General features: G+C 44.3%; 1 protein-coding gene across 1 annotated transcript in view; it reads left to right on the plus strand.

Annotated features, from left to right (window-relative positions):
* Positions 1 to 312: 312 nt before the first annotated feature.
* The window catches only part of DNAH12 (dynein axonemal heavy chain 12), a 172,991-nt gene continuing 149,403 nt past the window's right edge, over positions 313 to 23,900 (plus strand). Inside the window, exons 1-9 of the mRNA XM_043972200.1 lie at positions 313 to 425; positions 4,809 to 5,016; positions 6,138 to 6,228; positions 6,388 to 6,414; positions 10,534 to 10,723; positions 13,569 to 13,641; positions 16,278 to 16,436; positions 19,228 to 19,423; positions 21,638 to 21,826. Coding sequence (XP_043828135.1) covers positions 4,847 to 5,016; positions 6,138 to 6,228; positions 6,388 to 6,414; positions 10,534 to 10,723; positions 13,569 to 13,641; positions 16,278 to 16,436; positions 19,228 to 19,423; positions 21,638 to 21,826 — 1,095 coding nt within the window. The 5' untranslated portion in view covers positions 313 to 425; positions 4,809 to 4,846. The remainder of the gene's footprint in view (positions 426 to 4,808; positions 5,017 to 6,137; positions 6,229 to 6,387; positions 6,415 to 10,533; positions 10,724 to 13,568; positions 13,642 to 16,277; positions 16,437 to 19,227; positions 19,424 to 21,637; positions 21,827 to 23,900) is intronic.

A 23,900-nucleotide genomic window follows, 5' to 3' on the forward strand; every position in this document is an offset into this window, starting at 1 on the left:
CCAGGGACGCTGAGGCCTGGCACAGGACTTAGACTGAGCAGGAGCTGGCTCAATAAGCCTTGGCCCCCGGAACCTCCGCATGCCTTTGCCCCAAGCCCCGGAGCCTGAAACGCGTTCAGAGTTGGGAGAGGCAGACTCCGGCCAAGAGGAGGTTCCGGTGTGGGGGCTGCCTAAGCCTTTCCTGGCCGCTAAGATCGGCGTTGGGCCGGATGCTCTGGTCCTCTTCCTTGTCGCCGAAGCCCAGGCTCCGCCCCCCAGCCATCTCCAAGGTAACCAGTGTGTTTTTTTTTCCCTCCACCTTCCATCCTCGAGCGCAGGAGCTGGGGCAGTTCGGAGGACTCCGGCCGTCAGTGCATCCCTCTTGTGCCACGTCCTTCAAGCCCGGGGGAGATCTCGGCGTGGAGCCGGCGCCCCCAGAGCCCGAGGTACCTTGCTGTAGTGTCCCCCACCTGAAGCGGCTGCTTGGCACCGTCAGGAGTCACCTCCGGGAAGCCCTCCCAGCCCTGCCTGGTTTTCTTCTCTCCCCCCTCCCCTCAGGGCTCCGGTCTTAGCTGCCTTGTCGGCTCCCACTTCACCTATTCTCCTCCGGACCCCCGGGGTCCCAGGGCGCCGCCCTCCTGAACATTTCATGTCACTCCGAGGGGCCGGGCCGGCAGGGGAGGGGGACCCGAGGGCTCATGGGGCCTTTTCAACTCCCAGATTGGAGCAAATGAACCTTGTGGTGTAGAAATAAAACAAAGCATCTTATTCTTTTAAAAAATCTTTATGACCGCCTGTGGTTTTTATATCATCCTTTACACAAAGAACCACTCCTGGTAAAAAAGAAAAGGGAAAAAAGCATTGCAGTGCCTCTGTCACATACAATGTCTCTGAGCCTCAGTTTCCTCATCTATAAATTGGGCAGGTTGAACTAAAAAGAGGCTCCAAGATCCCTTCCAGCTCCAGACCTTGACCAGAGGAATTACCTAACAAAGCAGCCAAGCTAACAACATATGATTCCACTCCCATAACTCCCCACCTCTTCAAGGAAGGGTAGATGGGAGTGACCTGCATTTTCTCTTCTCCTTTCCAGGGCCCCCCAAAATGAAGCCCCATTAAAAATTATGCAAAGCATCCGGTTCTTTCCATTAGTTGAAATCAATCAATAGACAAACCAACCTGAAGAGTATTATTTTACTTGTATTTTCAGGAAAATTTGTGCTCTTCTTCCTCCCCTCCTCCTCTCCTCCCTACCCTTCAACTTTTAAAAATAAACCTGAATCTTAAAGACACTTACTGCTCCTTTGGAATTGATACCTGTTGAGAATCCATCATCTCCAATATTCATTGGAAGGGGCAGATCACAACATATCCATGTTGGTTTGTCCATAGTAAGCCCTTCTAATAAACACTCATTCATTCATTGTATCTTGCCCACTCATGCCCACTCTAAAGGGTCCACCCACCAGGCAGGAGGCTTCCTTCAGCGTCTCTCCTTACATTTTTTTTCATTCTTTTTTCAATTTTATTTTTTAATTTTTCTTACAACAAAGATTTATTTTATTTTTTCCAGTTACATGTAAGGGTAGTTTTCAACATTCATTTTCACAAGATTTAGAGTTCCAAATTTTTCTCCCTCCCTCCCTTTCCTCCCCCTCCACAAGACAGCAACCAGGTTATATATATACACTGTTAAGGGCTAAAATTCTAGCTAAACTGTCTAAAATATCTAATGAGTGGTCGCCAATAAATTATAAGCTTTAGCAAGAGTTAGACTTTTAAGCATTTATTAAGGAGAATAAGAATTTGGTAAAGAGAGAGAAAAAGGCCTAGATCCCTATCTATTAAAGGGAGAGCACATTTCTAGCTCCGCTCTCCATCAGAGTCCAAAGGAAAGAGCCAGACCGAGCGCCAGTCTCTTCCTTCCTCCTCCCACTCGCCCGAGTCACTTCCTGAAGCCAAAGAAAAGACTCCTGGTCTTGCCCTCAAAGACCTTCGCTTCATGGGTGGAACTCTTCTACAGTAAGTCTCCAGCAGGTGGCGTCATTCCAATCGTTACAACACAGTCCACAAGTGCTCTTTTTATCAGTTCTTTCTATGGGGGTGGTTGATTGTCTTGGATCATTGCATTGCTGAGAATAGTTGTCATTCATAATTGCTCATTGAACAATACTGCTGCCACTATGCACAATGTCCTCCCAGCTCTGCTCACTTCACTATACATCAGTTCATGAGTCTTTCCAGGTTTTTCTGGGATCATTCTGCTTCTCATTTCCTATAGCACAATACTACTTCACCACAATCACATACCCAGCTTCTTCAGTCATTCCTCAGTTGATGGACATTCCCTTGATTCTCAATTCTTAGCCACCACAAAGAGTTGCTATAAATATTTTTTGTACAATTTTCCCCCTTTTCTCTTTTTCATGATTACTATCAACTGTTTCCTTCCCATCCTATTCCCTTTCCCGTGATATTTATTCTATTATGCATCTTCTTTCATCCTATCCCTCTTCAAAAGGGATTTGCTTCTGTCTATCCCTTCCCCCAATCTTCCCTTCCTTCTTTTGCCCCTCTCTCTTTATCTCCTTTCCCTCCTATTTTCCTGCAGGGTTAGAGAGATTACTCCACTCAATTGAGTGTGTACATTATTCCCTCCTTGAGCCAATTCTGATGAGATTGAGGTCTTTGAGCCAATTCTGATGAGTGTTAGGCTCATTTACTGCCCATATTAAATAGATTATCCAGTTGGGTGTGTGTGTTAATCCCTCCTTGAGGCAACTCTGATGAGTTTAAGGACTTTGAGCCTTTTCTGATGAGTGTAAAGTTCATTTAATGCCCTGCTCCTCTCCCATCTCTTCCTCCACTCCATAAGCCTTTTCCTGTTTCTTTCATGTAGGATTTCACCTCAGCCCTTCCCCCTCCCCCAGTGAATTCCCTTCACCCCTCAATTTAACCCTAAAGATGTCATCATGGGGCAGCATAGACAAAGCATCACCCCTGGACCCAGGGGGATCCCAGCCAAAACCTAGCCTCAGACACAAGACAGTCACCCATTGCACGACCCCAGGTATGTCCCCCAACTCCAATTTTTTATGGTTCTCTAGGGTCTTGTATTTGAAAGTCAGATTTGCCATTCAGTTCAGGTCTTTTCATCATGAATACCTGAAAGTCCTATTTTTCCTCTGAAAGATTATGATGAGTTTTGCTGGGTAGGTGATTCTTGGTTGTAATCCCAATTCCTTTGCCCTCTGGAATATCATATTCCATGCCCTCTGGTCCTTTAACGTAGAAGCTGCTAGATGTTGTGCTATCCTGACTGGGGCTCCACAGTACTTGAATTCTTTCTTTTTGGCAGCTTGCAATATTTTCTCCTTGACCTGAGAGCTCTGGAATTTGGCTATAATATTCCTAGGAGTTTTCCTTTTGGGATCTCTTTCTGGAGGTGATTGGTGGATTCTTTCACTTTCTATTTTAGCTTCTGCTTCCAGAATATCAGGGCAATTTTCCCTCACAATTTCTTGGAAGATGATGTCTAAATTCTTTCCTTGATCATGGTTTTCAGGTAGACCAATAATTTTTAGATTATCTCTCCTGGACCTATTTTCCAGGTCATCAGTTTTTCCCAGAAGATATTTCACATTGCCCTCTATTTTTAAAATTCATTTGGATTTGCTTTATTGTGTCTTGGTTTCTCGTAAAGTTACTGGCTTCCATTTGTTCAATCCTAATTCTTAGGCAATGATTTTCCTCAGAGAGCTTTTGTACCTCCTTTTCCATTTGACTTTTCAAGCTGTTGACTTTTTTCTCATGTCTTTCCTGCATCTCCCTCATTTCTCTTTTCATTTATTCCTCTACCTCTCTAACTTTATCTTCAAAGTCCTTTGTGAGTGCCTCTATGGCCTGAGACCAATTCATATTTTTATTGGAAGCTTTAGATATAGGGGCCCTGATGTTGACACCCTCCTCTGAGGGTGCCCCTTGGTCTTCCTTGTCACTGAAGAAACTTTCTATGGTCCTCACCTTTCTCTGTCGGCTCATCTTGCCTTTCTTTTACTTGACTTTTAGCTCCTTAAAGTGGGGCACTGTTTCCAGGCTGCAGTATCCCAAGCTTAAGAAGTCCCAGGTGGTATGATTTAAGGAGGATCAGGTTCTTCACTTGCCTGGCCTGTTCCCTGGTCCATAGATGACCCCAGACCAACTTGCCAATCAACCAGCTTTGTATGTTGTGGTTGTTAGCTCTGATGAGCTGTGCCCCTCCCCCACTTATGCCACTGCCACTCAAGCCTACCTCCTGGTTCCTGGCAAGGGTGAAAAAACCAGGTTCTGCCTCAGCACCAGCATAGACCCCTGTAGTCTCCTCCCTTCCAAGGGCTCAGCCCTCTCACCAGACTGTGAGCTTAATTCCAGATGACACTGGCACTTCAGCTGATTCAGAGGCTCTGGGGGTCTGCTTCTCTGGTGAGGCTTTCTTGGGACTGGATCTGTGTCAGGGTGACTGTGGGGTTGGGCTCCCTTCCTGTATCAGCATAGCAGCTCCCTCCTTCTGACCTTCCAAGCCATTCTTGGTTAGAAGATGATTTCAGCACATTCTTCTGGGTTTTCTGCTCCAGGCATTGTCCTTTGGCATTATTTTGATGTTTTTTGGATCTCTCCTTACATTTTGAGAATCCTGGTGAGCCCTGAATCAACCCAGCAGCTGGAGTAAACACTGAACCCAAGCAGAATGCTCTTTGTTAGTGTCTCCATGTGGAAAGCCTTGTGAACATTGAGGGGAAGTCACTAACTTTCCTAATCTAAGGAAATGGTATGAAATCTTTTCTTCACAGAGTAAGGAGCATTACAGTCTAAACTTAGGGGGCCCAAGATGTCCGACTCAGATAAAGACATGATTGAAGCTGAAAAGGAAGCCCTGAACTTGAAGCTGCCTCCGATTGTGTACCCTTCTGAAGACATTGGCACTGACACCCCAGTGCAAAGTAAGCTCTTGAAATACAGAAGAAAGAAGGACCAGGCAAAGAGACTTAATCAGATAGTGTGAGTATCACCTTCCATGGGGTGCTGGATTTGAGCTCTGCCCTGGTCCATTGTACTGAGTGGGGTTAAAATGAGGCCAGTTGTTTTTATCAGTTGTTTGGCACAGACTAAATACTTCATAAATACTTGTTTAAAACTCCCACTGAACATGGATCATTCATACCAATAACTGGCTCGGTAACTACTCACATTTTAATTAAAGTCAATGTGTAGGGGCAGCTAGGTGGTACAGTGGATAAAGCCCGGGCCCTGGATTCAGGAGGACCTGAGTTCAAATCCGGCCTCAGACACTTGACACTTACTAGCTGTGTTACCCTGGGCAAGTCACTTAACCCTCATTGCCCCACAAAAAAAAAGAAAAAGAAAAAGTAAAACATAAAGTCAATGCATAAAGTATCATAACCTCTCATTCTTCCAAATCAAAAGTCCAGTAATAACACCCAGTGTTTATATGGTGCTTGCTATGTGCCAGCAGTTATTATCTCACCTGATTGTCACAACAACCTTGGGAGGTTGGGTGCTATTATTATCTCCATTTAACAGATGGGGAAACCAAGGCAGGTGTTTGTTAAGTGACTTGCCCCGGGTCACACAGCTAGTGAATGTTTGAATTTGGGTCTGTCCTGACTATCAGGAAGGAGATAGGTGGCACAGTGGGCAAGTCACATAAGCCTCATTGCCCTGCAAAAACCTCACTTCCCCTCACTCTCCAAGCCCGGTCTGAAAGAACAAGGAGGGGTGGATTAAGTAGGTGTAAGAGACACATGAGGGGGAGGTTTATCGGCTTAAATGGTGAAGGAATGAAAGGATGCTGTGGAGCTAATGATCCAAACCCCTCGATCTGCAGATGAGAAAAAGGAGGCCCACGGGGCTAAGCTGACACTGCCTATGGTCACATGGCTACAAAGCTGCAGAGGCAGGATCAGAACTCAGGTCCCTGTATTCCCAGGCCATGGTCCACCAGCCACACCAGGCTGTGCTGCAGCAGCTCCGAGTAGAGCGACTTCAAGTGAAACCAAGAACTAAGTGTCTTTATTTCAGCATTTGGATGCTCTGTGATATCTGTTATCTCACAGTCACTCCCGGTTAGTCACCCTGTTATTTCTCCCTCCGAATTTCAGAACTGCCGGTGCAGTAAAGAAACATGGCAGAACATCAGAGGAGAAGAAGAAAAGAGGCTCGGTCTCCCCAGAGCCTGAGTACCCTTCAACTGTGAGTTCCGCATTCCCTGTCATGAGCTTGAACCTAAGCTCTCTTCTCCTCTTGAAGATGATGACACCAACTTAATATTTGGCAATAGTCACTGATTTTTCTCAACATATTTGGATGGATTTTCATTTCTCTAATGCATTTGTCTTGCTTCTTTTTTAGATGTACAGTGAACTAAGAAAAAGAGGCGTGAGTTGACTATTTTATTATCAATTATTATTGTTGTAATTATTTTACATTTTTATCATCAATTGTTACTGCCTTCATATCAATTTAGCATTCTTGTTTGGAAGATGTTGTGATTGAGGAACAGCAAATAGAAGGGAAAAGTAATGTGGAGTCATTCTGGAATGTCTGAAGCCAGATTGTAAAGGGCTTTAAGCATCAGTCAGAGGAGTCTGTGGTTTATCATAGGGGAAAAGGGGAGCCAGTGAAGGTTCTTGAGGAAGGAAATGTCTTGGTCAGACTTGAGTCTTAAAAATCAATGGGGGGAGAGGGAGGGAAGGGGGATGGGGCAGCCAGGTGGCGCAGTGGATAGAGCACCAGCCCTGGATTCAGGAGAACCTGAGTTCAAATCCGACTTCAGACACTTGACACTTACTCGCTGTGTGATCCTGGGCAAGTCACTTAACCCTCATTGCCCTGAAAAAAAAGAAAAAAGAGACCGGGAAGTCAGGAGGGATGAGCTGGGACACAAGATTCAGAGTAGTGCACTTAGCTGGTCCTTTGGCAGAGCTTCTGTTCTAACAGGGCTTCCCAAGTGTTTTTGTATCATGGCCTCCTCTGGCAGTCTGGGGAGGCCTCTGGACCCCTTCTTGAAATAAAACACACAAAATAAAATAGGTAGGATTGCAGAAAAAGCCATTATATGGAAATGCAGTCATCAAAATAGGAGCAGAAAACAACCTTTCAGTTTCCTGGGTTAAGAACCCTTGGAATAAAGGAAGATGAGCCATCCAGGGGAGTAGTGACAGGGAAAGGAGGCTCATTTGGGGAAGCCAGAAGCCGGGAGGGCGGATGGCTGGGTGTGATGTGAAGGTGAAGCAGGGCCTGGTGCCTGGGGTCTGCTTCGGGTAGGGACAGTGAGCCAAGAGGGTGAGTTTGCACATGATTAGTGCCCAATCACCTGGGGGCCAGTGGGGTCATTTCCCTGTCATTCACTGGGGACTGTGGCTACTGGAAGATCTGGGTTTAGAAGGCTTTGCAGTTCATTGACGCGGGGAGTGGTTGGGAGGTCCTGAGGGGAGTGGCACAGCCAAAGCCAGGCGCAGTCCGTGACGATAGCGGTAGAAGTTCGGAGACCACAATGGGCCTCCCCAGCTAACGTTCTGCTCTGGTGTCTCATTGCCTAGAGTGAGCAGGAGCTTTCGGAGACGATGCTAGTGGAGCCCAGGCTTTGGGGCAGAGGGGAGTGATGGAGAGAACTGCGGGGCCTAAAATGATCCAATCTGCAAGAAAAGAGACCGAGGCAGAGATTGAAGACCATAGTGCTGTGTTTTTTTTTTTGTGTGTGTGTGCGTGTGAGGCAATGAGGGTTAAGTGACTTGCCCAGGGTCACACAGCTACTAAGTGTTTAGTGTCTGAGGTCGGGTTTGAACTCAGGTCCTCCTGACTCCAGGGCCCGTGCTCTATCCACTGGGCCACCCAGCTGCCCACTAGCCTGTCTTAAAGGGTCTGTGGCCCCCTCACAATCAGAGCTGCCCCCTTTCCTTAAAGCCTCACTGCTTTCTACAATGCATGCTACCTGGATGACACAGAAGAGGCAAAGTAAAACGCACTCTCATTGGTTGATAGACCTATACCTTGGACTTCCAGAAGGATCTTCAGCTGCTGCCCGAGACAGATCAGCTGGTAGAGGGATATCCAGATATGGGCAGAGCCGATGGCCTCACACTGGCCCAGGCTGGGCAATAGATCTAGGGCTAGATTCACAGGTGGCTCCTGCGATGGGAAGACAGGGCCACCCATTTGTCAAGTACTCATAAGACCTGTTTGTTGGCCAAGTGACACAGGGCTGTTTCAGGGTAGAGGTACAATCAAAATTAGCTGGAGGATCTTCCCATACCATTGAGTCACTTCTACCACACTGGGTTTGGCCATTTACTCATCAGGCATTGTTTAAATAAGTGGATTCACTAGATTGAGTAACTGAATGTCAGCAGATGAGTACAACAGTAATAATCTCTGCCCCTATGGAACCAAAGTTAATTTATTTACCGGAAGGAAGAGCCTTGTTCTTTGTCCTCCTGGCTAGAAGTAGTCCTGCAGAATGTCCTGGCCTTGGGCTCACCATCTGATTACCATCACCACCCAATCTCAGAGTGATCACCGCCCCCCCCCCCCCAGATCTGTGCTCTTCTCCTCCCCTCCTTAGCACCTCATAGAACATTTGACAAACTTTTCTTTTTCTTTTTTTCTTTTTTACGGGGCAATGGGGTTAAGTGACTTGCCCAGGGTCACCCAGCTAGTAAGTGTCAAGTGTCTGAGGCCGGATTTGAACTCAGGAACTCCTGAATCCAGGGCTGGTGCTTTATCCACTGCGCCACCTAGCCACCCTATTTGACAAACTCTTAATCCTTGACTACAGCAACCAAAGTCCTTTTGTCTTCCCCACTAAATTGTAACCTTGTTTTTAACCAGTTTTGTGCTCCTCTTCTCGATTCCCTTTTTCTTTTTTTAATTATAAAAGTATTTTTATTATTTTCTAGTTATATGTAGAGATAGTTTTCAACATTTGTTTTTATAAGATTTTTTTTTTTTTTTTTTTTTTAGTGAGGCAATTGGGGTTAAGTGACTTGCCCAGGGTCACACAGCTAGTAAGTGTTAAGTGTCTGAGGCCGGATTTGAACCCAGGTACTCCTGACTTCAGGGCCGGTGCTCTATCCACTGCGCCACCTAGCTGCCCCACTTTTATAAGATTTTTAGTTTAAATTTCTCTCCCTCCCTCCCCCTCCCCAAGACAGCAAGCAATCCAATATAGGTTATATATTTACAATCACATTAAACAAATTTCTGCATTAGTCTTGCTGTGAAAGAAGAATCAGAGCAAAAAAGGAAAAACCTCAAAAAAGAAAAACAACAGCACCAAAACCAAAAGAAATAGTGTATGGTTCAATCTGCATCCATATTCCACAGTTCTTTTTTTTTCTTCTGGATTTGGAGAGTATTTTCTATTATGAGTCCTTTGGAACTATTTTGTACTGTTGTATTGCTGAGAAGAATCAAGTCTATCACAGTTAATCAACACATAATGCTGACGATATTATGTACAATGTTCTCCTGGTTCTGCTCCTCTCACTCATCATCAGTTCATGCAAGTCCTTCCAGGTTTCTCTGAAATCTGCCTGCTTATCATTTCTTACAGCACAATAGAATTCCATTACATTCATACACCACAAGTTGTTCAGCCATTCCCCAATGGATGGGCAACCCCTCAATTTCCAATTCTTTGCTACCACAAAGAGAGCTGCTATAAATATTTTTATACTTGTGGGTCCTTTCCCCTTTTTTATGATCTCTTTGGGAAAAAGACCTAATAGTTTGATTCCCTTTTTCTCACAAACTCCATTCTTTTCTCGATTCCTTCCTCCTCTGCATCTCCCATCTCTTTAGACTCCTTCAGCTCAAGGGCTTGTTTCTTGTCTTTGTGAAGGGTGGCGTCCTCCTTTTCTCATTGCCTTGGTATCAGTCCCTGCCCTCAAGGAGCTTACAGTCTATCTTCATCATCAACAACAAGCATTTATTAAGCACCTACCATATAGGCTAGGTCTTATGGACCCCAGGGCATACAAAAACAGGCAAAAACATGGTCTCTGCTTTCAATTCTAGTTAAAAAGACAACATGCAAATAATTGTACATACAACTGGGGCCCACTTAGTGCAATTAATAAAGATTTGTGTGAATGAGCATGGATTAGAATTTGTACTATTCTTAATTATAATTACATAAAATATGGTAACTGGTTCCAGCCCTATGGAAATATTCAGTGTGAATTCAAATAATGAGACCACTTCACTGGCTTCACTGTTTACAGTAATTGGCATCTAGCTCTATAAGCTATCTACCCAGGAGATGGAAGGTCTTGATGACCCTGTTGGGGGAGTCCTTCCCTTCCTGGTTTTGTCTATAGTTTTGGCATTCTGGGCAGAACACTAAAAGAACCAATCTTGTCTTGAGCCTCAGTAGAATTCATTACTTGTATCGGATACTTGCTTAGTGGTAAACGTTGCATCCGTTCATCCGAGCATTAGTCAAATTGGCTAATGCCTTGTGGCTTGTTCACTTGCATTCCAACATTGTCTTTCTAGGAGAACTATGTTTTTATGAAGAAATGTGTAGAAAGTAACCCCATAGTCCCCATTCAGAGGGAGTGGCTGGACAACATGCTCAAGTTGGTGCCTCAGACACTAAAGAATGGCCGAGAGAGGGAAGAGCTTGTGGACAGCCTCTTAAACGAGGTCACGAATGAATTTGAAAGAAGCATGAAGAGGTACATGGGTAAGTTGCCTTTGACCTATGCAAGCTTCCTTTATTGCTTTTTTCCTCATGTCTTTGGACCAAGTGAATAATAATAACAAGAATAACTAGCATTTATGCAGTGCCAGGCACTGTGCTCAGCCCTTTACAAATATCATCTCATTTTGTCCTTACCATAGCCCTGGGTGTGTGTGTGTGTGTGTGTGTGTGTGTGTGTGATTATTACGATTCCCATTTTACAGTTGAGGAAACTGAGGCAAACGGTGAATGAAGTGACTTGCCCAGGGCCACACAGCTAGGAAGTGTCTGAGGCAGGAATCACAATCTGGTTTTCCTCCCTCCAAGTCCAGCCTTCCATCACTCTATCCTAGGTTAGTAACTCTTGGTAATTAGGGATAAATGGGGCAGAGGTGGAGAGAATTTTCATCAAATGCCTGAGCTAATTATCTTTATTGGACTCAGCGGGGTCTAGCAGTGAGGCCCTCAGCTGGTTCTGGGCACCAAAGAGGAGAGCCTGGCCTCCATCCCAGAGGGTGGAAATGGATGCCCAAGTCAGCACTAGACCTCCACCCTGGAGGGTGGGGGCACCCTGAGTAGGCTGGCCCATTCTGTGGGTGAGTCATATGGAAATGGGTGAGAAAGCAAGGGAGTGGGTGTCCGGGAAATCTGAAGCAGCAGGCAGAAGCTCAGCTGGGGCAATTTGGGGTTTTCCCTTCTCTCTTGTCTGTACGAGTTTTCTGTGTCCTAGTCACTGCATTTCCAGGATGGGCAGACAGGACTTGTGCTATTTCTGAATGATCCTTGCATTGCCCGGGGTAGGGTCTTGTGCCATTTGGTAGCAAGAATGCAGAATCTGCGCAGCACTGGATCTGAGAAGGGGGGAGATGGTGTGTTGCTCTCTTACAGAGCTGTGTGTCGGTTCCTTTGAGTCTGGCTGCGATCCTCCATCCTTGGGCAAGAGGGCCAAGAGTGGATCCCTTGGGGATGCCTGGGGAAAATGCAAAAAGGTTAAGAACTACTTAGTTTATTACTGCAAACAGATTGATTTTCATCAAAGGAAAATGAAAACAAAACAAAACAAAAGCCAGGTGTTTCTGTATCATAATAAAGGGTTTTTTTTGGGGGGGCGGGGTTTGGGCAGGAGTTTTGTCTGGATCCATGATTTCAGTTATAGGGAGAACTCCTAGCATGGAAACTCCCTCCACCTGTGCAGATCAGTCACTCTTTGTAACTTATCATTTTGGATACTGTATTTTCTCTTCTAAACTTATCAAAAATATAATAGAGTGCTGGTCTTGGATCTAGAAGGACGTGGGTTCAAATCTCACCTCTGATATTTGTTAATGATCCTTCTGCACCTCACCCATTTTCTACCCTGCTGCCCACCATTCTTCTGGTCCTTCTAAACTGGACCCGGGGCATGCTCTGTCACTCTGGTCACTTTCCGCTCTGATGCAATAGACCTATGGTGCCATTCTCCTCTGTTGTCAGGAAGACCTGGGTTCAAATTTTACCTCTGACCCTTGCTAGCTGTGTGACCCTGGGCAAGTCACTTAGCTAGGGATAAAAATAAAATTGGTTTCTTTCATAATTCTATGTATTTTATTTCATGCATTTATAACATGCTTTGGAGAAGCAGCCACAGATTTCACCAGACTGCCAAAGGGGTCTATAACACAAAGCATGGGAAGAAGCCCTGGTTTAGTCTCCTCAACCACCAATGCCATAAAGGCCTAAGGAGGGGGACAATGAAAAATCTGAGAGACACAGTTTTGGGGTAATTTAATCATTTTATTAATGAGGTGGGCAGGCTATTAATAAAAGCATGGTCATTTGGCCATCCCTCTCAGACCAAAGACAGTTGTGATGGTGAGGCACACAGCTCATATATTCTTCAAACAGTAGATGCTTCATCAGACAGCAATCAAGTTGAATTGGTTAATATTATTGGGAGTAGGCCATATTAAAATGTAGGACTATACCAGACCTCCTGCAGCCTTGGGCTATCAATTCAAAGAATGTCTTCCCTCTTCAATGGCAGGATGAGTGACTCCTCCTTGGATGAGAGGCCTTCCTATCTAGACAAAAGGATCTGTCTTCTCCCCAAGCTTGAGTAGAACACAATGAGCTTCCTCATTCAGCTTGGGATGGGTCTGACCAAAATGAAGAGATTCATTGCAATGTTATTATCAAGGAGAAACTGGACCTCTAAAAATCAGGGCTTTGGAAGAAGGGGGGAAGCTCAGAATCTCTCCAAGATTATGGTTATTAATCATTTCTCACAGGAGAGGGGGTGTTACTTCTCTTTTGATTCTTTTTTTTTTTTTAAAGTGAGGCAATTGGGGTTAAGTGACTTGCCCAGGGTCACACAGCTAGTTAGTAAGTGTTAAGTGTCTGAGGCCAGATTTGAACTCGGGTACTCCTGACTCCAGGGCCGGTGCTCTATCCACTGCGCCACCTAGCTGCCCCGTTACTTCTCTTCAGTGCACCAAACGAAGGAGAACAGTTTCTTGCTACACTTTTGCCCAGGGCAGCAGAAGAAAGTGGTTAGGGCTTCGGTACAAGGCTGGGGAGAAAGGATTTGGAGTAGAGCGTTGCTTCAGAATTGAGAGTTAAAGAAAGACCGATGAGAGGTTCACCTTTTGGTGTGACCAAGGGTTTAGTGTTGTACCGCTCAAAGCGGGAATGATGCTTCCCTCCCCCAGTCTTTGGTACCCTTGTCATAGAGCATCTTTGGTAATAGATGGGTTTGTTCCCCTTGAGAATTTCAGGAGCCCTGCAAAATGTAAGTCCCATAAAGTGAGTGATGCATGGAGGGCTTCCTGCCAATACTAATGCTATCATTAATTGTGTGTGTGCATTCTAGTACGAAGCGTTCTCGTGAGACCACCCGTGTCATGGCTGGAAGATGAGGGAGGACCCTTACCAGAATCACCTCTGTGAGTGGATGCTGCTAAACCTGGGGTCTGTTTGCGCCTTCATTACTGATTCAAAATGGATGAATGTGTAGGATACCATCAGACCTCAAATGAGGAAACCCCAGAGTTTTTTTGAATGAGGACACATCTCCCTCCTAACCATATGGTGTCTGCTACACAGAACCTTGGGTCCAAAGATGAGAAGAGCTGCCGCCTTGGGCCTTTTTGTCTGTTCACCGATCCAGTTCACTGCCATGCTTTATGTTTTTGTTTTTGTTTGCAGGGCAATGAGGGTTAAGTGACTTGCCCAGGGTCACACAGCTAGTAAGTGTCAAGTGTCTGAGGCCGGATTTGAACTCAGATCCTCCTGAATCCAGGGCCAATGCTTTATCTATTGTGCCACCTAGCTGCCCCACCATGTTTTATGTTAACAAGATCTTAGAATAACTTGGTTAATAAGGTAGCAAGCAGTCTGTGAGGAAAGGATCTGGGGTTTTAAGTGGCCTCCAAGCTCAGTTTGTGACGTGGCAGCCACAGAAGCCAATGCAAAGTTGGGCTACATTGGGAGAGGCTGGGCTTCCAGGATTAAGGAGGTGATGGTTGGTCCCCTTGCATGCTGCCCTGGTCAGACCACATCTGGAGCTGAAGGCCATGGAAAAGCTAGGAGGTTCCCAGCAGAGAGGAAGCAGGATGTGAAGGGTGGTGGGTTCTGCCATATGAACGCCTGTTGAAGAAAGGGGGGTATAAGAAGTGTAAGAGAAGGCACAGGTGAGGGCCAGGGGTCGGAGGCGCTTGCAGGTGCAAGCGAGAGATGGATTCGATTTGTTCCATTGAATCTCAGAGCACGGAGCCAAGCTTTCCTAACAGAGCTAAAGGTTTGTGTCCGTCCTCAGTACCTTGGCTCAGGCTTCACTGATGCTGCTGCTCCTGGCTCCCTCTCCCCCAGATGCACATTGGAATCCCCTCCTCTGGCCCATCCCAGAGGCTGTGCCTGGAGTCAGAAATCCCTGCACCCAAGTGCTGCCTCAGCCACCTCCCCCTGGCTTTGGAGTCCCTGCAGTCTGGCCTCTGACCTCCCCATTAAACTGAAACTGCTCTCCCCACTATTTATTTAACGCTGAGTCTAATAGCCTTTTCTTAGGCTTCATTCATCTGCACTCCTCTGCCGTGCTGGGCCACTTCCTCCTTCCAGAGGCAGTTGGGTAGCTCAGTGGATAGAGCCCTGGACCCAGGAAGACTTGAGTTCAAATCTAATCTCAGACACTTGCTAGCTCTGTGACTCTGGGCAAGCCATTTAACCTTACTTTCCTCAGCTGCAAAATGGGGATAAAAATAATACCTGCCTTTCTGGGTTATTGTGAGAGTATTTGTAAAACACTTAGCACAGTGCCTGACACATAGTAGGCACTTAATAAGTCCTTCTTTCCTCCCTCCCTCCCCCCCTCCCTCCCTCCCTCCCTCTTTCCTCTCTCTGTTGTGTTTCTCTCTTTTAAATCCAACTAATCCTTGGTGTTCTTTGCAGGGTCCTATCTACTCTGTCAGGTGTCCCACAATGCTCTGCCCTGGGCCCTCTCCTCTTCTCTCTCTTTCCTCTTTCTCAGTGTCTCTTTACAGATGGCTCCCAGATCTATATATCCGGCCCTAATCTTCAGAACTCTGCTCCCACAGCCCCAGTGGCCCAATGCACATTACTCGATCAACAAATATATTTTCTCTCTCTCTCTCTCTCTCTCTCTCTCTCTCTCTCTCTCTCTCTCTCTCTCTATATATATATATATATACATATACACACATATCTGTATCTATATCTATATCTATATATCTGTCTATGTCTATATCTAAATGTCTCTTGCTATAATATAATACTGTGAGCTAGGAATCTGTAACCATAGCACCCTGAACAGGGCTGATCTCATGTAAGCTAAGCAGGGTCGGGCCTGGTTAGTGTTTGGATGGGAGACCACTTGGGAATATCCGGTACTGTCAGCTTAAAAAAATCTAGGACAGCTAGATGACACAGTGGATAGAGCATTGGGCTTCAAGTTAGGAACACCTGAGTTCAAATCTGGCCTCAGAGACTTACTAGCTGTGTGATCCTGGGCAAATCACTTGACCATGTGTGGGCCTTAATCCATGGCAAACCATTCCAATGTCTTTGCAGAGAAAACCTCATGGATGGTGTTGGTGTGCTATGGTCCATAGGGTTGTGATGAGTCCGGTAGGACTGAACAGTAGCATGTGGGAGGCTCTGTGTTAGATAATGGGGATGAGCATTGTACTAAGTGCTTGGGGGGGAGGATACAAAGAGAAAATCGAGCTAATCCCTGCCCTCAGGGAGCTTATTAGGGGGAGACAGCACATATGGGAAGGTACAGGTGCATTTCAGACGACAAGGCCCAGGGGTCCTAGGGGACCAAGATGGTCACAGTTTGAGACACAGGCTTCATCACCCAGATTTTCAACACCAAGAGCATGGATTTTCTTACTCTTGAGCCCTTTTAAATGAGTCAGGGTTTTTTTTTTTTTGTTTGTTTTGTTTTGTTTTGTGGTACCATATGATAAACCAGGCCCTCCTCCCCCCTACCCCTTTCTTCCTTCTGATTTAGGCAAACAAGTGGTTCCTTCTCTGACTGAGGACTCTCTTTTTTCCCCCTCAGGGGCCTGGATTTTTCCAAACCTTGGCACAGCAGTTATGTTCAAGCCAGAAACCAGATCTTTGAGAATTTGCATGTTCTTCATCCCACCCTGAGAACCTTACTGGACCTGGGCTACAGGACATTTTCCAGCAGGCTTTTACTGGACTTAACGGGGTTCAGGTAGGACCTGGTCTTGACATTGATCTAGTAAATATAACCCAACCACCTGCTGTGCATCAAGCACTTTGCTAAACCCTGGGGATCCAGAGACAAAAATAAGACCGTCCTTGACCTCAAGGGGAGACTCTAAAACGTATGGTGATCCAGGAGGAGAATGAGAAGGAGGGGCCAGGCTGGTAGGAGGAGGACCGTGGGGAATGTGGGCAGCAGCAAAGGGAGGAGGAAACATCCAGGAGAAGAGGGTGCTCGGCAATGTCAATACAACATACAGAAAAGTCAACAGGGGTGGGCGTCTGAGGCACCATGATAGTGGCCTAGAGTCCAAGGATGTGAGTTCCAATCCTGCCTTTGTTTCTTATTACTTGTTCGGACAAATCACTTAGCTTCCCTGGGCCTCGGTTTCGTTATTTGCAAAGTGTTGGCTTTTGAGGTCCCTTGGCCCTCTAGGCCCATGAGCCTATGGTGAGACCCTTCCAATGGACGTTTGGAGATTACATCCCCTTTGCCTATTCCCTCTGCCCACCCCTGCCGAAACAGGGAGCCCGCATCCTTGCTCCTCGTTGACCTCAGATGTGCTGCCCCTCTTCAGGCTTCCCTTTTGGGGCAGACGCCCTCCTGCACCCTGAGCACCTGGGTGTTGTTGGCCCTCTGGGCCCTGCCATTTGCACTGAAGATGACCCCTCTCTAGAGTGTAGGCCTCTAGCCCAACTCAAGTGTGAACTCCTTGAGAACAAGAACTGTCTGATTCTTCTAGCTGTCTCTACAGTGCTTTGAACCAAAAAAACCCCCTTAATACATGATTTTTCATTCATTTCATAGTTCATTCATCTTTAGCCTTTCATTTAAAAAAATTTTAATTTTTAATTTTTCTCAGTTACATGTAAAGGTATATTTTGAGTTCCAAATTTTTCTCCCACCCTCTCTTCCCTCCCCCCTCCTGAGGCCAGCAAGCAATTTGATTATAGGTTATATATTACAATCATGTTAAACATATTTCCACATTAATCAGAACAAAAGGGAAAAAACACAAGAAAGAATAAACAAGAATAATGGCAAAAAAGCAACAACAAAAGTGAAAATAATATACTTCAGTCTGCCTTCAGACTCCATAGTTCTTTTTCTGAATGTGGAGAGCATTTTTCACCATAAGTCTTTTGGCATTGTCTTAGGTCATTGTATTGCTGAGAAGAGTTAAATCTATCACAGTTGATCATCATGTTGTTGATACTGTGTACAGTGTTCCCTTGGGTCTGCTCATTTCACTCAGTATCAGTCCACTTAAGTCTTTCCAGGTTTTTCTGAAATCCATCTGCTTATCATTTCTTACAGCACAATAGAATTCCATTTCATTCACATACAACTTGTTTAGCCATTCCCCAAGTAATGGGCATCCCCTCAATTTCCAGTTCTTTGTCATCACAAAGAAAGCTGTTATAAATATTTTTGTGCATGTGGGTCCTTTTCCCTTTTTTGTGATCTCTTTGGGATATAGACCTAGTAGTGGTATTGTTAGGTCAAAGGGCATGCACAGTTTTAAAGCCTTTTAGACATGGTTCCAAATTGTTCTCCAGAATAGTTGGATCAGTTCACAGCTCCACCAACAGTGCATTAGTGTTCTAATATTCCCACATCTTCTCCAACATTTATCATTTTCCTTTTTTGTCATATTAGCCAATCCAATAGGTATGAGGTGGTATCTCAGAGTGTTTGAGAACATTTTTTCATATGGCTGTAGATAGTTTTAATTTCATCATCTGAACACTGCTTGTTCATATCCTTTGAATTGGGGAATGACTTGTATTCTTGTATATTTGATTCAGTTCTCTATATATTTTATATATATATTATATAAAACATATATATATATATATATATATATATATATATATATATATATATATATATATTTAGGCCTTTATCAGAAACACTATCTGTAAAAATTGTTTTCTAGCTTTCTGCTTTCCTTCTAATCTTGTTTGCATTGGTTTTGTTTGTGCAAAACCTTTTTAATTTAATGTGGTCAAAATGATACACTCTGCATTTCATAATATTCTCTATCTCATCTTTGCTCATAAATTATTCCCCTCTCCACAGTTTTGACAAGTAAACTATTCCTTCCTTTTCTAATTTGCCTATGTTATCACCCTTTATGTCTAGACCTTGTACCTGTTTTTGATTTTACTTTGGTGTATGGTATAAGATGTTGGTCTATGCCTAGTTTCTGCCATACTATTTTCCAGTTTTCCCAGAAGTTTTTGTCAAAAAGTTCTTATCCTAGAGGCTAGAGTCTTTGGGTTTATCAAACAGGAGATTTCTATATTCATTTACTGCTGTGTTTTGTGTGCCTAAACTATTACACTGATTCTATTTCTTAGCCAGTACAAAATAGTTTTGATGATTGCTGCTTTATAATGTAGTTCTAGATCTGGTACAGCTATCTTCCTTTGCATTTTTTTCATTAATTTCCTTGATATTCTTGACCTTTTGTTCTTCCATATGAATTTTGTTATTTTTTTTCTAGCTCTATGAAATACTTTTTGGTAGTTTGATTGTCATGGCACTGAATAAGTAAATTAATTTGTATAGAATTGTCATTTTTATTAGATTTGGCTTTTCATTTTTAATGGCATCACCTTTTATTTATCAGTTCTGGTAACTTGAGGTTGTTGGGTTTTTCTTTTGATTTAATTTGTTTTAGTTTTTGGAGAATCAAGACCTTTTTTCAGAGCTATTTTATCAATTGCATCTGATCTTAGTTTTGTTTGTTTTCCCTCTTCTTCCTTGCAATTAGAGCTAAAGGTCCCATGGACTGTGAAAGTTTGAGAAATGACGTGTCTATCAATGCCAGAAAAACAGAGGAGAAGTTAATGAATACCTGGTATCCCAAGGTGATCAATATCTTCACCAAGAAGGAAGCACTTGATGACATTAAAGCAGAAAAACTGGATTCCTTCTATAACTGTGTGTCTACACTAATGTCAAATCAGGTGAGTTTATTTCCTCCTTTGGGGGAGTAAAAATATCACTGTGAATTTGGTCTGACTGTGCTCAAGTCATTTAACTTTTGAGTCCTTAGATACCTCGTCTGTGAAATGGGAGATCACAATTCTTGGGCTAACTTATTGGCTTGTTGCGGTCAAAGTGTTTTGTTAGCCTGAACGCTCTCTAGAAATGTAACATATTATTACTGGATTTGGGAGAGGTCCTTTCATTAATTTTCTTTTCCTTCCTTCCTTCCTTCCTTCTTTCCTTCCTTCCTTCATTCAGGGCCTATCTCATGTAGAAGCAGTGTCCAGGGGCAGGGGAAATGCCATGTTTAGATCACACATACCCTCTGCCTTCATGAGCTTTACTGTCTGTGGGGCACACTAGAATACCCAGTATTATAGACAAGTATGTTAGGGAGTTGTACAATTGAGTGCTATGGGAAGGAGGCTGTTACTGCTCTGGCAGGAGATGGGGAAGGTTGCCTGGCAGAAATGGCATTTGAGTTGGGCCTTAAAGGATGGGTAGGAATCACTAGACAGAAGGGTGGAAGCAGGGAATAGTGGGAGCCAGGAAGGGACAGGGCACGTAGGGGGACAAAGACTAGTCCAGTGTTGAGTGTTTTTAGATTAGAAATTCTTAACCTTTTTTTCCCCCATGGACCCTTGTGCCAATCTGCGGAAGCTTATGGATCCTTTCTCAGAGTAATGTTTTAAAAAACTTATGGGGGGCGGCAGCTAGGTGGCACAGTGGATAGAGCACCAGCCCTGAATTCAGGAGGACCTGAGTTCAAATCCAGCCTCAGACCCTTGACACTTACTAGCTGTGTGACCTTGGGCAAGTTACTTGACCCCAATTGTCTCACCAAAAAACAAAAAACAAAACAAACAAAAAAACAAAAAAACTTATCAAAGGCAGCTAGGTGGTATAGTGGATAGAGCACCAGCCCTGGAGTCAGCAAGACCTGAGTTCAAATCTTACCTCAGACACTTACTAGCTATGTGACCCTGGATAGGTCACTCAGCCCTGTTAGCCTCAGTTTCCTCATCTATAAAATGAGCTGGAAAAGAAAATGACCAACCACTCCAGTCATCTTTACCAAGAAACCCCCAATGGGGTTACAAGGAGTTGGATGTGACTGAAAACCACTAAACCATTCTTACTAAAATTTGTAAAAAATGGAGAGACTCTCTAGGGCCATGAATCTCAGGTTAAGAACCTCTGTTCTGGGATTGAGAAGCGATGATGAGGGGGAGGGAATTATTTAGTTGGCCGGAGTCTCTTAAGAAAGCTGCTTGAAGCCGTTTGAACTTAGGGGCCTGTTTTCTCTCAGCAAGTCCCTTTGCAAATGGAGGGCAGCCCAAACCCTTCCCTTCCCTTTCATTATAAAAAGTCCAGAGAGCCCCTCAAGTGTTTGAAAAGCTCCGGTCTCGGCAACCCGGGTTTGTATCTGTAATGGATTGCCCCTGTCAGGAGGGGCTGTTCTAGCCAGGCTTGGTTGGCCCAGGAGTCCTGAGACCCAGGACTTCTATCAGCAGGACTTGTCTAGTGCTCCCCCCTCCCCGAATGTGTGCATCTTTTCTTTGTGCTCCCAGCCCTCACTTCCCCTCACTCCCCAAGCCCTAATGTTAAATGTAGCCATGAGGGAGAGAATAAGCTCAAGGAAGTGCCCCAGTGGCCTATGGGAGTAGCCTCAGCTCCTGTGCTTTGTATTAGGGAAGAGGAGAGGTACTGTATAATATATTCTTTTTTCTTTTCTTTTTTTTTTTTCTTCTGGGTAATGAGGGTTAAGTGACTTGACCAGGGTCACACAGCTAGTAAGTGTCAAGTGTCTGAGGCCAGATTTGAACTCAGGTCCTCCTGAATCCAGGGCTGGTGCTTTATCCACTGTGCTACTTAGCTGCCCCTTTATAATAAATTCCTTATGGAATAATCATACTGGCCTCTGGGCTTTGAAATAAGAAGCTGCTAGTGAAGGCTTTGCCAAGGAAGGTAGGGGCACAGCTTCTTTAGAAATCAATGAAGGGAGAGGAAAAACAGATGAGATAGAATGTCTAGTTATTCATTAGAGGGGGCAGAATGAGCTGACTGGTCGAAAGCATCCTAGAGTCAGGACCTAATAAGGTAGCTGAATTTAGTCTTTAAAAATTATGTAAAAACCAAAGGTAACATTTGGCTTTCTTAAAGTAATGAGGTTAATTTGTGCTACAATCCAGCTGAGAGATCTGTTAAAGAGAACAGTGGAAGGATTTGTAGATCTCTTTGATCCGAATGACCAAAAGTGGCTGCCAATATTCAAGATGGAATTGACATTTGATGATGAAAGAATGGACTTTTATCCGACTTTTCAAGACTTGCAAGAAGTTGTGGGAGGTGTGGTGGATCGAATTGGAGAAACTCTGCAGGTAGGACATCCTCTTTGCCCTTGGAAGTGAAATGATAGTTTTCAGAAGTCAATAATGGGCTTTGGGCCTCTCAGAGATGTCATCTCATAATGTCTTTCTCTTGTATCCCAGACTGGGTTTAAGTTAGAATGTTTCTACGCTCCTGTTCTCCAGCGGCTGGTATCGGCCAGGTAGCTCATCGCCAAATGGCTGGCCGCTGGGATGAGCCGTTCCAAACATAGCTGGACTGCACTGTAGAAGGTGGATCGACGTGTCATCAGAGCCATACTCAGGGTGCCCAATTAAGTCGGCATGGGTTTAGTAAGTGCTTACTATGTGCCAGGAGCTTCGCTCAGCACTGGTGATAAAGAGAAAGGCAAGAATGGCCCCTGACCTCAAAGAACTCAAAATGCAGTTCAGTGTTCCAGAGCCTACTGGCATTGCCACGGAAATCTCTGAGTCACCTCCCCATTCCCAGGAGGTACTGGATTAGGGCTTTGTGGAGGGAGTTGGGGGGAACTTTAAAAAATACTGCAATCCAGTTCTAAAAGGGAACATTTTAATGATGTCCTGTTTTTACATCACAGTCATTGAAAAAATATCATTTTGACCCGGTCAGCTTTCCTGACTACAATCCACTTTTCTGTAATAGTACGTCTGTAAAATTTTGAACCATTAAAAAAAATTGAATCATCTTTCTTTTAGTTAAAATATTAAGGGGCAGCTAGGTGGCGCAGTGGCTAAAGCACCAGCCCTGGATTCAGGAGGACCTGAGTTCAAATCTGGCTTCAGACACTTGACACTGGCTGTGTGACCTTGGGCAAATCACTTAACCCTCATTGCCCCACAAAAAAATAAAAAAAACTTAAAAGACCAGGGAAAGTCATTTAGGAAATATACATATGCATACAGATATGTATGAGGCAGCCCATATTACATATCATATATATGATTACATATGTGTGCATATACATGGAGATATGTGTATGTAGAGAAAGAGGAGGCATTTAGGTGGTCAAGTGCATAGAATTTGGAATTTAGACTCAAGACCACCCAAGTTGGAATCTGGCCTCAGATTATTACTAGCTGTGTGACCCTGGGCAAGTCACTTAACTTTTATGTCTTCCTTTTAGTTTCCTCATCTGTAAAAAGGGGATAATAATAGCACTTACTTCACAGAAATGTTGTGAGGATCAAATGAGTTAATATATATTAAGTGCTTTATAAACTTTAAAGCCCTATATAAATGATAACCTTGAAATGCATTTATACATATATATATATTATATATGCATATATATACATATATAACCCATTTATATGAGGCTGCCTCTGATGTGTACTGACTGTATGACTCTGCTGTTGTATATATGTATATGTAAATGTGTACAGTTAGTTCTACCGTAATTACACAGATGTCCTCTTAAAAACCACTGCATGGGGGCAGCTAGGTGGCACAGTGAATAGAGCACTGGCCCTGGAGTCAGGAGGACCTGAGTTCAAATCCAGTCTCGGACACTTGACACTTACTAGCTGTGTGACCTTGGGCAAGTCACTTAACCCCAATTGCCTCACCAAAAAAACCAAAAAAACCAAAACCAAAAACCCACTGCATGTGTAAATTTGTACAATAAAAACCATAGTGCTCAGGGCAGCTAGGTGGCGCAGTGGATAAAGCACCGGCCCTGAATTCAGGAGTTCCTGAGTTCAAATCCGGCCTCAGACACTTGACACTTACTAGCTGTGTGACCCTGGGCAAGTCACTTAACCCCCATTGCCCCACAAAACAAAAACAAAAACAAAAACAAAAAACAAAAAACAAAAAAAAAACCATAGTGCTTATGGGGAAAATGGAATCGAGGCTGTCAACCTGTGGGGCGAAAACCTCAGACCAAGTGGGAGATTGATAAATAAAGTGAGGCATTTATTTGGGGTTGAAGAATTGCAATTTGGGACAACAGGATGCCTCATTCAGATAGGATGCCGGGGAGGATGGGGTGAAGGGGATAATTAGAGAGTATAGTCATGGGAAAGAGCAGAAGGAAGTATTTTCTGGCTACCCAGAAGGAAGGGAGTGGTGAAGGTGCTGAAGGAT

The sequence above is a fragment of the Dromiciops gliroides genome, chromosome 1, assembly GCF_019393635.1.
Source record: "Dromiciops gliroides isolate mDroGli1 chromosome 1, mDroGli1.pri, whole genome shotgun sequence".
Classification (NCBI taxonomy): Eukaryota; Metazoa; Chordata; class Mammalia; order Microbiotheria; family Microbiotheriidae; genus Dromiciops; species Dromiciops gliroides.